The 11,110-nt window shown below is 32.0% G+C and overlaps 2 protein-coding genes across 5 annotated transcripts in view; one reads left to right on the top strand and one right to left on the bottom strand.

Moving 5' to 3' along the window:
- On the top strand, window positions 1,454–2,742 carry LOC104789178 (F-box/LRR-repeat protein At2g29930-like). The gene is made up of 4 exons (XM_019245272.1): window positions 1,454–1,464; window positions 1,636–1,843; window positions 1,965–2,105; window positions 2,245–2,742. Exons 1-4 carry the CDS (start codon window positions 1,454–1,456, stop codon window positions 2,578–2,580), a joined length of 696 nt encoding a protein of 231 aa, XP_019100817.1. The 3' UTR covers window positions 2,581–2,742.
- The window catches only part of LOC104786658 (protein LIGHT-DEPENDENT SHORT HYPOCOTYLS 6-like), a 10,260-nt gene continuing 4,885 nt past the window's right edge, over window positions 5,736–11,110 (bottom strand). Inside the window, exons 2-5 of one of the 4 annotated variants that reach the window (XM_010512106.2) lie at window positions 6,637–6,927; window positions 6,343–6,546; window positions 6,165–6,237; window positions 5,736–6,031 (exon numbers count right to left, since the gene is read on the bottom strand). In XM_010512106.2, coding sequence (XP_010510408.1) covers window positions 6,866–6,927 — 62 coding nt within the window. In that variant the 3' untranslated portion in view covers window positions 5,736–6,031; window positions 6,165–6,237; window positions 6,343–6,546; window positions 6,637–6,865. Of the gene's footprint in view, window positions 6,032–6,164; window positions 6,547–6,636; window positions 6,928–11,110 lie in introns of all 4 variants that reach the window. The other 3 variants (XM_019245868.1, XM_010512104.2, XM_010512103.2) reach the window with 3 other exon arrangements.

The raw sequence follows: 11,110 nt of genomic DNA on the forward strand, positions 1-11,110 counted from the left end.
TGAGCTATATCCGTCTGCTATCAATGTACATATTTGTTGTAGTGACAACAATTTGAAACTATTCAAAGTCCGAGTGGAGAGCTTACGTACGATCATAAAATCTATACGTACATACATCGGTACATATATTTACTGGAAGGGTATTTTCTGCATTATTGCTAAAAAGGAAAATATAGAAAATAAAAAGGACTAAGCTAACAGGACCACTCTAGAGGAGGAATAAATAGTTTAGCTAGGTGCTAATGGAGAGATATATTTTAGAATTAGAACTGTCACATTGGGAAGTGGTTCGTCTTGCTAACGTATTATAGATTCATTCATAAGAAAGAAGAACTTAATAATTTTTCTCTAAATTACTTTAATTAAAAATTAAAATGAGAACAAACTAAAAGAAAGAAGAGAAAAGAGAACAGACATCTTTGAGCACCTCGGAGAAAAATAAGCATGTGAGACTCGATGCACATCATTAAATGCCTTTGAGATGACATGGAAGATTCGGTTCTCGGTATTTGCTCTTTTGTTTCTATTTTTTCTTACTTACTTACAAAAAAAAAAAAAAATTAAAATCTTTGGAAACGGTGGGGGGGGAGACAAGAAGCAATGTTTGACTGAGTTCAGTAAATTTTTATTAAAGTCTCTTCTGTGTTGTTGAAGAGGTGGGAAATAAAAAGTACCTGAGGGTTTGTTTTTTTTTGCTTAAAGTTTAGTTGAGTGAGTGAAAGAGATGAGTTTCTGTTTTTGTCGGGAAATAAATATAAGTCTGTGTTTGTGTAACTGTTAGATTCTGTAAGAAACAACAAGAAGCAATCTGAATTACATCAGAGAGTTTCGTGCTAATCCGTGGACTTGGACTCTAGCACTCTGCCGCCTCACTCATCTTCCAACTATCAGTTCGATTTTGTAAAAGTTATATTTTCCAAAAATAACTAATCCCCTATTTAATAAAAGGAAAGTACACAACTTCAAATTTGTAGATTATATAATTTTAATAGTAGATTACAAATGGATTATAAAAAATTTGATATTAATTTGCTACAAGATATATGTTAGGTGTAATCCATGTAAACTGTTCATTTTCGGAATATATTTCCAAAAACAATAAACAGAACTGATTTCCAAAAACAATAAACAGAATATTTCCTTATTAATCGTGATTCCTAATATCTTAATCTACGAAAGTTACTGTAATCACGGAAGAATCTTCAAAACTGCCAATATAAATAATACAAATCACCTTTCACAAAAAATACCTCGCTCATATTCGCTCATATTCATATACCTAAAAAAAAATGACTATGGTTTCACAATAAAATTACAATATAAATTATAATTTATATAGAAATTACAATATAAATTAAAAAACTTCAACCCCGTACTCTAGCACGGGTCTTAATCTAGTAAAGGTAATAATTGGCCATACAAAAATGGATATACTTTAAAGATCCACATAGAAATGGTGGATACGTAAGAAAACCCTTTAATAAAAATAAAATATATGGTGGATACATAAGATATGGAAGAGTTACTTATTAATTATAAAATTTTAACGAAGCTTTGTCTAATTATTCAGTTGTTCTTCTTTTAATTTGTATTCACAAGATAAGATGCAAATTATTATATTAGTCTATAACAAAGCTTCGTCGAATTATTCAATTATGATGTGGTTGATTTGCGTTCCCTTGAAGAAGCTAGACTCGATCTTCGATCCTGGGAGCAACTTACAGAGGTGGATGACAGTGATGAGGATGGTGATACAGAGGAGGATATTTTTGGTGATGTTAACCATCTGGTTGCAGGGATCAGCAATGTTAAAACCCTTCACTTATCTTCTGATACTCTTGAGGTCAGTTTGTTTTCTTCCTAGCTTCTATTCATTGTTTCAGTTTGAAAAGTTCTAAAGTCTTATTTTGTGTTATTCGATCATATGTTTGTTTTGGTTGTCACGATATCTCATTATAATCCAGGTGTTTCACTTGTGCTGTGATACAATGCCGGTGTTTCGCAACCTCCTTACTCTATCTTTTGAGAGTGACAAATATATAGGCTGGCAAGTGGTGCCACTCCTCCTCAACCACTCTCCAAACCTAGAGACTTTAGTCATCAAGGTATCAATCATCTTCACACACCAAAATTATTTCTGTTTCTTTGCTAGATTTATTACTTTACTGCACATGATGAATTGGCTTGTGCTTACTTTTTAATATTGTATTGTATGCTACATGAGTATTCGGTTTTTGCTTTCAGGGTCTTGTCCACCAAGTTACAGATATGTGCGGAGATGCCTGCGCTTGCATCCCTAGGAGGAGGACGAAGAAGAAGATGAAGATGGATGAGGGTGTATGCTGTTTATCGACATGTCAAGTGAAGGTGCTAAATATTTCAGGGTATCGAGGTACTTGCAGAGAGTTGAAACAGATGAGGCATTTCTTGGCAAATTTGAAATGTCTTGAAACTGTCAAGGTTGGTGTTAAGGTGAGTCGCCGGAAAGAAAACGATGCCGACAATAAGTACATGAGGATCACCGATGCTCTTAGGAAGCTTCCAAGAGTTTCATCAAACTGTCAGATCCATTTTTTCTGACCTTCTCGTTTCCTCTTTTTATTTAATTTGTTGCTAAACCGATTAGTGGTATTACTTTTTTTTAACTGCATAAAAGTGTAAAAATAGAGATGACTGAGTGAAGGAGAAAGTAGAATACTAACCACTTAATGCTCTGGAACTGGACCTAATGATTCTAGACGCTCCTGGAAATCAAGTCAATGTGAGTCAATATATAATGCACATTTCTGTCTCATTCATCTTATGCAATACATGATCAAACTCCACAGAAAAAAAAACCAAAGAAAGGACATTGGCGATAGGTTCCTTTATATACTTAGCTTCCTCCTTATGTACTTGCATCATATTTAAACTAGGTTTATTAATCACTTTAATCAGCCATTTCCTCTCTCTAATCAAAGGTATCTTATATATGACAAAGTTGAGGTCGACTTACCACAAAGCACAAAGCCTCACCTGCAGGATCCTAAGGAAGTGCTCCTTAGATATAGGGATAGAAAGTAAAAATCAAAGCGTTGCCTGCATTAATGGAAATAATAAGTTAAAAGGACTAAACTCAACTTACAAAATTCTTCATCAAAGCTTAAACAGAATAATGCTTCAAACGGTACACAATGATGGAGAAATTCCTACAGTTGAGAGAACATCACAAATACTCTATCAAGTAATCCATCTCATCTGCAACTAGCTATCAAAATAATTTTATAATGGGGAACATCACAACTACTCTAACCTGCCACATCATGTTTGAGTAAACAAAACCTGAAGTTGTTGTAGAGGAGCCATTAGCTTTCTTCCAGGACTCGTTTTTTACCAAGCATCTGAAAACCAAAATAACTCAGTAAGCAATTGGATTGAAGGAAAGAGACCAATAACTTTTGACTGCATGAGGTCTTACCCTGGATGTGCAATTATTAATAGACACTGTTCTCAGGCAAGGCAAACCTGCCTGAAAGAATATATGAAGGATCAAACCTTCCCTGTTGACAGATTCACACAAATTACAAACAAGTTCCTGAAAAGGACATTAGTTTGAGTACATGTTTAAGTGTCTTCTGCTTTATTGTCCTACTAACCATTCGACATCTGAGAACGAATGTGAAAACATTGTATTTTATCAGTTTGAAAATACCAAATCCCTGAGTTTACTACATTGGCCGTAATCAGTTTGGAAAAAAAAAACACATACACTAGGCACAGAGTCTCCTAATCAGTTTTAAAAGAAAACAAAAACACATACACTACTAGGCTCTACACAATACAAAGTCTCCTGCTCCCTACACAGTCAAATACAGACTCTTCTCTCATCTCTATGTCTTCTTCTTTTCTTCTTTCCTCCTCGATGCTTCCTCTTGTGCGTCCTTCATACGAGCATCCAATGAAGCAGCAATTTCACATAGGACATCATCACCTGGGAACAGTAGTTATGCTACAACAATTACTACTATGCTCCACTTACAATGTTTATACTATCTATGCTACAATACCTACTCAAACTACAATTATACACATCAATGTTTATATTACAACAGTTAATACTATGCTCTAGTTGCAGTGTTTATACTATCTATGCCACAATACCTACTCAAACTACCAATTATACACATCAGTGTTTATACTACTCAAACTACCAATTATACACATCAGTCAGTTTAAAGAGAGGAATTACATACCAACATCATCGATTAGCTTAAGAAAGGTTTGTCTTGAAGAGAATAGATTGATGTCTAATTCAAAAGCAAGACAATAACTCTCCAACTCAAACTGCTTACGAAGGACAACAATACTTATGTTCACTCTATGCATGCAACAACTTTGTATCCGACAGAGATTGGTACTGTTGCTTCCACCATGAAGAACTCGCTCATGAGGCGCAAAGGCATACATCATAATTGACAATATGCTTCTATAGTATGGACAATATACTTCCAGAGTACTCAAAAATGTTGTTCCCTCTTTGATTGCAACTTTGTGGTTGAATCAAAGATGATGTACTCCTCCTGCACACATGAGAAATTGACTCATAAATTGGTGTAAAAAATCCACAATTCACCATGTAGTTGATACCTTAATATTTTCACATAGATTGCAACAATTTTTCTTACACATGATCGTTGATATTATAAACTAAAAATCATATAGATTTTCATTTGAAAAAACAAAATATTATAAAAGTCTGTTTTTATAAAAAGAATTTCTGAAGTAGTACACAATTATATACAGTACTAAGTATTTCTAGTAGAAGAAATATAATTTTTTATTTAGAAATCAACAATATCAAATGAGGAAACTAAATCTTATATAGAAACTGATTTTTCCAAATATATATATATATATATATATATATATATATTAATAATTTTGCTTAAACATTTTAAAACTTAATAGCATTGATTGTTTTTCACTTGAAATTTACAGTATTATTTTGTAGAAAATGTTACAAAATTACATTCTATTTATTTATTGTTTATTGTTTGGGTTTGAATTAAAACTGCTTACATTTGACGTTTTATTAAATTAATAGCATTAAATATTTTCATGACAATTGCCCTTAAATATTTTCATGTGACTAATCACACAAATAGCTATGTCATTTGTGCACTTCAAATTAAAAATCAGACCCCACTAAACTTGTTTAAACATAATTAAAAGAGGACACTAAATTCAACAATCCTCAATAATTTTATTTGATCTTAATTTTTGAATTTAATGAACGAAAGCAAAGAATATATAACAAAATGTGTTTATTAAATTTGAAAAATTGGTATTTTTAGTCCTACAAAAATTCTGTTCAATTCTATTAAAATGTTGAAAAAGATATTGTCCATTTGCGTTGACAAAAAAAAAATGTCCGAATTAAAGAAACGGTTTGAAAATCTTTTTATGTTCGTTCCTTAAAAAACTGTAGCTTATTCCTCTAATTCCCATTCATTTAGATTCTATTATTTCTATTCAAAATGCAGTTGCTTACTTCAACCGGTCAAACAAACAAAAATATTGTTTCATATCGTCGTAACACACCACTACGTTTGAAATTTAGTAGACTTGTTGCATGATCTAAAAAGGTTAAACAGAAACTATGACACATTCAGATTTAATTATGATAATATAGAAACAAAATTTTGAAATATATTGAGTAAGGAAAAAACCAAACTTAAAAATACACACATCATTGTAAAACATTATAAAAAGGAAAAGAATAGTTAACATCGTCAATTCTTACAACTATTCTTATTAGTGTTACAAAACGAGGTGGAAGAGAAAGCATTTTACATAACAGAAGATGGAAACGCAATGAGAGGGAACTTGCGGCAAACATGGATACCAATGGCTTCAGCAAGATCAGATTCAACCCCCTTTTGGACCAGCCTCTACCCTCCAGTCAAATCGGCCTACTAGGTTGGCTACTGTCACCTCTGCCATTTTCACCTAACCCGAGCCTTCCATGTTCTCCTCTTCCCCAACCATAGACCTAAGATTGTATATAGCCAAGTCACATCATTTTTACAGTTAAGATCTATCTCAAGCTTAAAAACAACCCAGCCATGGCTCGATCAAGAAACCAGATGATATAAAAGTGAGACTTTAGATACAAGTTGTAATACCTCTCCTTCATTGGTTAATGCTGTCGAATGCCATTATTCACCCACAGCGATATCAACCTAACACATGCATTTTCTATAGTAGACACTCGGCAGCTTTAACATAGGCCTTTACAATTTAAACAGCAGAACGCATCGGTTTCAATATGAGTGCTTAAACCAGAAATTTCAGACCACATACCAAAGTGAGATCATCAAGGCCTTGTACTGGAATAGGATGAGATCTCGGCTGGGTATTTCCATTTCCAAGTTGTCCATATTCATTATTACCCCAAGCCCACAAAGTCCCATCTTCTTCAGTGCCAAATTATGTCACCGGGAGGCCACAAGTCCACACATAGCCTTCACGGGTTAGAACAACAGAGTGAGTACCTCCTGCAGCTACCTGTTATAGAAACACGAGAAAAGATGGTTTAGACTGATAAAGACCATTAAAACTTGAGGTAAACTCCGAGAGTTTAACAGCAAAAGTTACCTGTCGGACTGTAAGTCAAGGATTCATTCATGTATTATCAGATGATCACTTGGTATCTTCATCCGTCGAAGTAAAATCAACAGATTCGATCCGATCTAAGAGCATGTTAATATTCACATCACAAAAAAACATGTGTTTCTGTTTACCATTGAACCATATAAACATAAAGAGAGTTGCTTGACTGATGTAAGAGATCTCATGAGCTTTTCAGGGCTTTTGCAAACAAGCTTCACATTCGCCTCAACCACCTCAGGCGAATGTAGTAAAAATGAAATGTCTCTTCACAGGTTCCTATCAACAAAGAAATGTAAAAATGGATTTAAATATTAGTTGTCATGTTTATAAGAAGAGATCAACAACAATTATAGAGAAAACAAAAAGCTTAAGAACCTAAACTTATATACTCAGATACAAATAAGAACAAAAGCTTAAGAAACTGGATGACAGAAGACACACGTTCGACTGTTTCGTTTATTTCTATCCCCAACCCATCTTTCTCAAGAATCGGATCCCAAGTTGATTTTGATGCCTTCTCAACCTCAATGTAATATAAATCATTACCAGCTTCTACTAATCCAATCAACTCAAATATTAGGTGGGGGATATAGCTGAGTATGAAGCAGAGTTATACAAAATCGATATCCTTATCTTATTTACTCATATTACCTATCATGAATTTCCTATATTATTCAATTAGCTACAAGAATGTAATATACAACTATGACAAAATCAGATATCGTTGAATGCTCTAAGAATGTAACACAGAACGTCTTCTGGTTTAATCACCGAAGAAGACGACATTGTTCTTCAAAAAACCCTAAAATTCGATTTTTGAGGAACCCAGAAGCTGAGAATCCAAATTACATCGACAGAGAGTAGTAATCAGAGATTAAAAACGAGTTTCTTATGGATGAATCGATTGAAAACTATGGATTTGAGGTGTGTGAATCGCAGTTCCGTCGAGAGAGAGGGAGTCGCAAAGAGAGAGGAGAAGGAAAGTGGGAAAAAAAAAAAAAATTGTCTTTTCTATTTTCTCATTACCCATTTAAAACTTGACACGTATGAGTTGCTCCCGATAAATAGGCTTTATTTATTTATTTTTGGATCATAAAATTAGTGAGCAAGTTGGTCTTACTCTTACAGCGTTGCTGCTATTACATACTAGACTGATCGATGTCTCAGAGATATGTCAGCTCTCTCACCCAACAAGCTAGTTCTTAAGGGAAACGTTATCTCCATAGGTTGAAGTTTTTAGATCTTTCGATTATTTTTGGGTGAATTTCAGAAATTTATTATGATTTGTTATTAAAAATCTCCTAAATTTAATTTAAAACCATGTATTTTTTTTTTACTTTATACTAACTTATTTCTGAAGTTTAGAAATTAAATACCTAGACGGGAATAAAAGTCTAATACCCTTTACCATTAGATTTGCGGTTTTTTTATAATTTATTTTTTTGAAAAAAGCTTGCCACATATTACGATTGACCAAGTTATTTGTGCTCTATATATGATATAGGTTATGAAAATAATTAATTGTGTTACGTTTTGCTTGGTTTGTTAGGTTCAAAACGCAGCTCGTAGTGAACGACTGTCATATAATACAATTGGAGTGACCCCGTTGTTGGAATCTCACCTAAAGTTGACATTTCCCTTTGATAAAGAGACCTAGAGTTGACATCCCCACACATCTTCATGAAATCATGCATGTGAGTTAATATATCGATCATAGAATTAATATATAACTTGCATAAATCATGCCTGCCCTTAATTAACATCTATAGATAGGTGTTTAATTTTAAGCGTTCGAAAACATGACAAGTTGGGTTATTTTGTATAATCTTGTCAGAGAGATTTGGTGTTAAACGCTTTTTTTCTTTGAAAAGCTTGGTTAAATATTTTAGTGTTTGAAACATGCATATAGTTGAGTATATCACAAAGATCTTTTTTTTTTTTGCATAGATATTTTTTTCAAAAAAAAAAATATATCTATCAAAATGGACTATTGTATTAATATTTTCTCAATAAAAAAAAAATTGTATTAATTCAAAAAAGTTTAGATAGTGTAGAAAAATACAGTTTACCCAATTATATTGAAAATATAGTTTACCCCGTTATAATGAATTGGAAATTATAGTTCATAAAGTGTATTGAAAATTGAAAATTATTTACCCAACTATATTTTCCCCATATAGTCCCGATAGTGTATTGAAAAATACAGTTTACTCCATTATATTATAATGAATTAAAAAAAAAAAATTGTTTATTTTTTTTACTTTTAATGAAACGAAATAAATTACTGAAAAACATGGAATTTAATTGAAGATTCCGTAATTTTGTTTTTTTTTTTTTTTTTCTGGTAATGCACTGGTAATATATAATTAGTATAATATATATATATATAAATAATAATCACTGTAAACCTAATTTGTGAAAACTTCCAAATCGAAATCAAAATTTGAATTTTTTTAGTTTGCGAACTCCGACGAGAAAAACTCCTCCATCGCCGTCGAAGATGACGTCAACGTCTACGTTTCTGGACGGTCCGCCTGAAGATCCAGCAAGAAACGCACATCCTTATCGCCCCGCTCAGTACACCTCGAGGATGGATGAATCGTGTTCACTCTACGCATGCAACAATTTGGTATCGGGGGGAAATTGGTATTGTTGTTAGCATCATGAACAACTGGCTCATGAGGAGCAAACCATGGTGTATATAATAGTGGATGGCTTTTTGGCATCAATTCTGAAAAGAACCGGGAGAAAGATCTTCGTAACGTGATTGCTCTTTTAAAGAAAGTCAACCATGGGATTAATGAATTGGAAATTATAGTTCAGATAGTGTATTGAAAATTGAATTTGGATATGGTGATGGATGATGATGTAGTAGAGATGAATTTAGATTTTGTGGTTAAACCAGAGATGATGTACTGCTCCCGCACACATTAGAAAATGACTCATAAATTGGTGTCATCCACAATTCACCATATGTAGTTGATACCTTAATATTTTCATATATATTGCATAAATTGGTGTCAGGAATTTATGAAGTAGTACACAATTATATACAGTAGTAAGTCTTTCGATTTACAGAAATATAACTTCTATTTAGATTTTTTTTTTCATTGTATCATCCAATCATACAAATAACTTCTATTTAGATATCAACGATATCAAATGAGTAAACTAAATCTTATATAGAAACTGGTTTGTCCAAAATATATATATTATAGAAAGTAATTTTGCTTGAATTTTTAAAAACTTAATAGCATTGATTGTTTTTCATTTGTAATTTATTATTTTGTAGAAAATGTTACAAAATTACATTCTAGTATTTATTTATTGTTTATTGTTTTGGTTTGAATTAATAGCATTAAACTGCTTACATTTGTCGTTTTATTAAATTAATAACATTAATTTTTTTCATGTGATTAATCACACAAATAACTATGTAATTTGTGCACTTCAAAAAAAAATCCCCACTAAAATTGTTTAATCATAATTTAAAGAGGACAACTTGATATATCATGGTTTTGTGATTTTTAACCATGGTATAAGTGTGTTTTTTAACTTTGAATTTTGCAAAGAGGTTTGGATTTTCTGATTTTAAATTTAGATAATATTTGCAGTGAGAAATGATTTATTTTACAAGTGTGTTTAGAGTTTTAGATCTGATTTCTAATTGCTTGAATCCTAATTATTTGATTGATTTAATATTCCATAAATTTCTGAGAATTTCTGAGAATTTACAATACTTTTAAATTATGTTTTGCATTTTTTTTAATTTAATATTTTGATTTAGCATAATTAAAAGAGTAATAAATATATTGTGTGAACTAGAGTCTCTGTGGATTCGACCCGTAGAGTATTACAACTGCAAGACTGTTAATACCATTAGGGTATTACAATTTGAGCATATCAACACTCAAATCAACAATCCTCAATAATTTTATTTGATCTTAATTTTTGAAATTAATGAACGAAAGCAAAGAAAAAATAACAAAATGTGTCTATTAAATTAGAAAAATTGGTATTTTTAGTCCTACAAAAATTCTATTAAAATGTTGAAAAAGAAATTGTCAGAGAAACGGTTTGAGAATCTTTTACGTTCATTCCTTCAAAAACTGTAGCTTATGCCTCTAATTCTATTCATTTAGTTTCTATTCAAAATGCAGTTGCTTAGTTCAATCGGTCAAACAAACAAAAATATATTGTAACACCACTACGTTTGAAAGTTAGTAGTTAGTAGACTTGGCATGATCTAAAAAGGTTAAACAGAAACTATGACACATTCAGATTTAATTATGATAATATAGAAACAAAATTTTGAAATATATTGAGTAAGAAAAAATCAAACTTAAATAAAAATACACACATCATTGTAAAAGCATACGTTTTAGCCGGATTAAGACTTAAACCCATGACCCTCACATAACAACCCCATCTATTAGCGCTAGTGTTTTTCTAGACAAAC

This window comes from Camelina sativa, chromosome 5 (assembly GCF_000633955.1).
Source record: "Camelina sativa cultivar DH55 chromosome 5, Cs, whole genome shotgun sequence".
Taxonomy (NCBI): Eukaryota; Viridiplantae; Streptophyta; class Magnoliopsida; order Brassicales; family Brassicaceae; genus Camelina; species Camelina sativa.

Excerpts from the sequence above, each read along its gene's own strand:
- LOC104789178 (XM_019245272.1), top strand. Across the intron at positions 1,844-1,964 it reads TATCTTCTGATACTCTTGAG|GTGTTTCACTTGTGCTGTGA; the intron begins GTCAGTTTGTTT and ends ATTATAATCCAG. Across the intron at positions 2,106-2,244 it reads TAGAGACTTTAGTCATCAAG|GGTCTTGTCCACCAAGTTAC; the intron begins GTATCAATCATC and ends TTTTGCTTTCAG.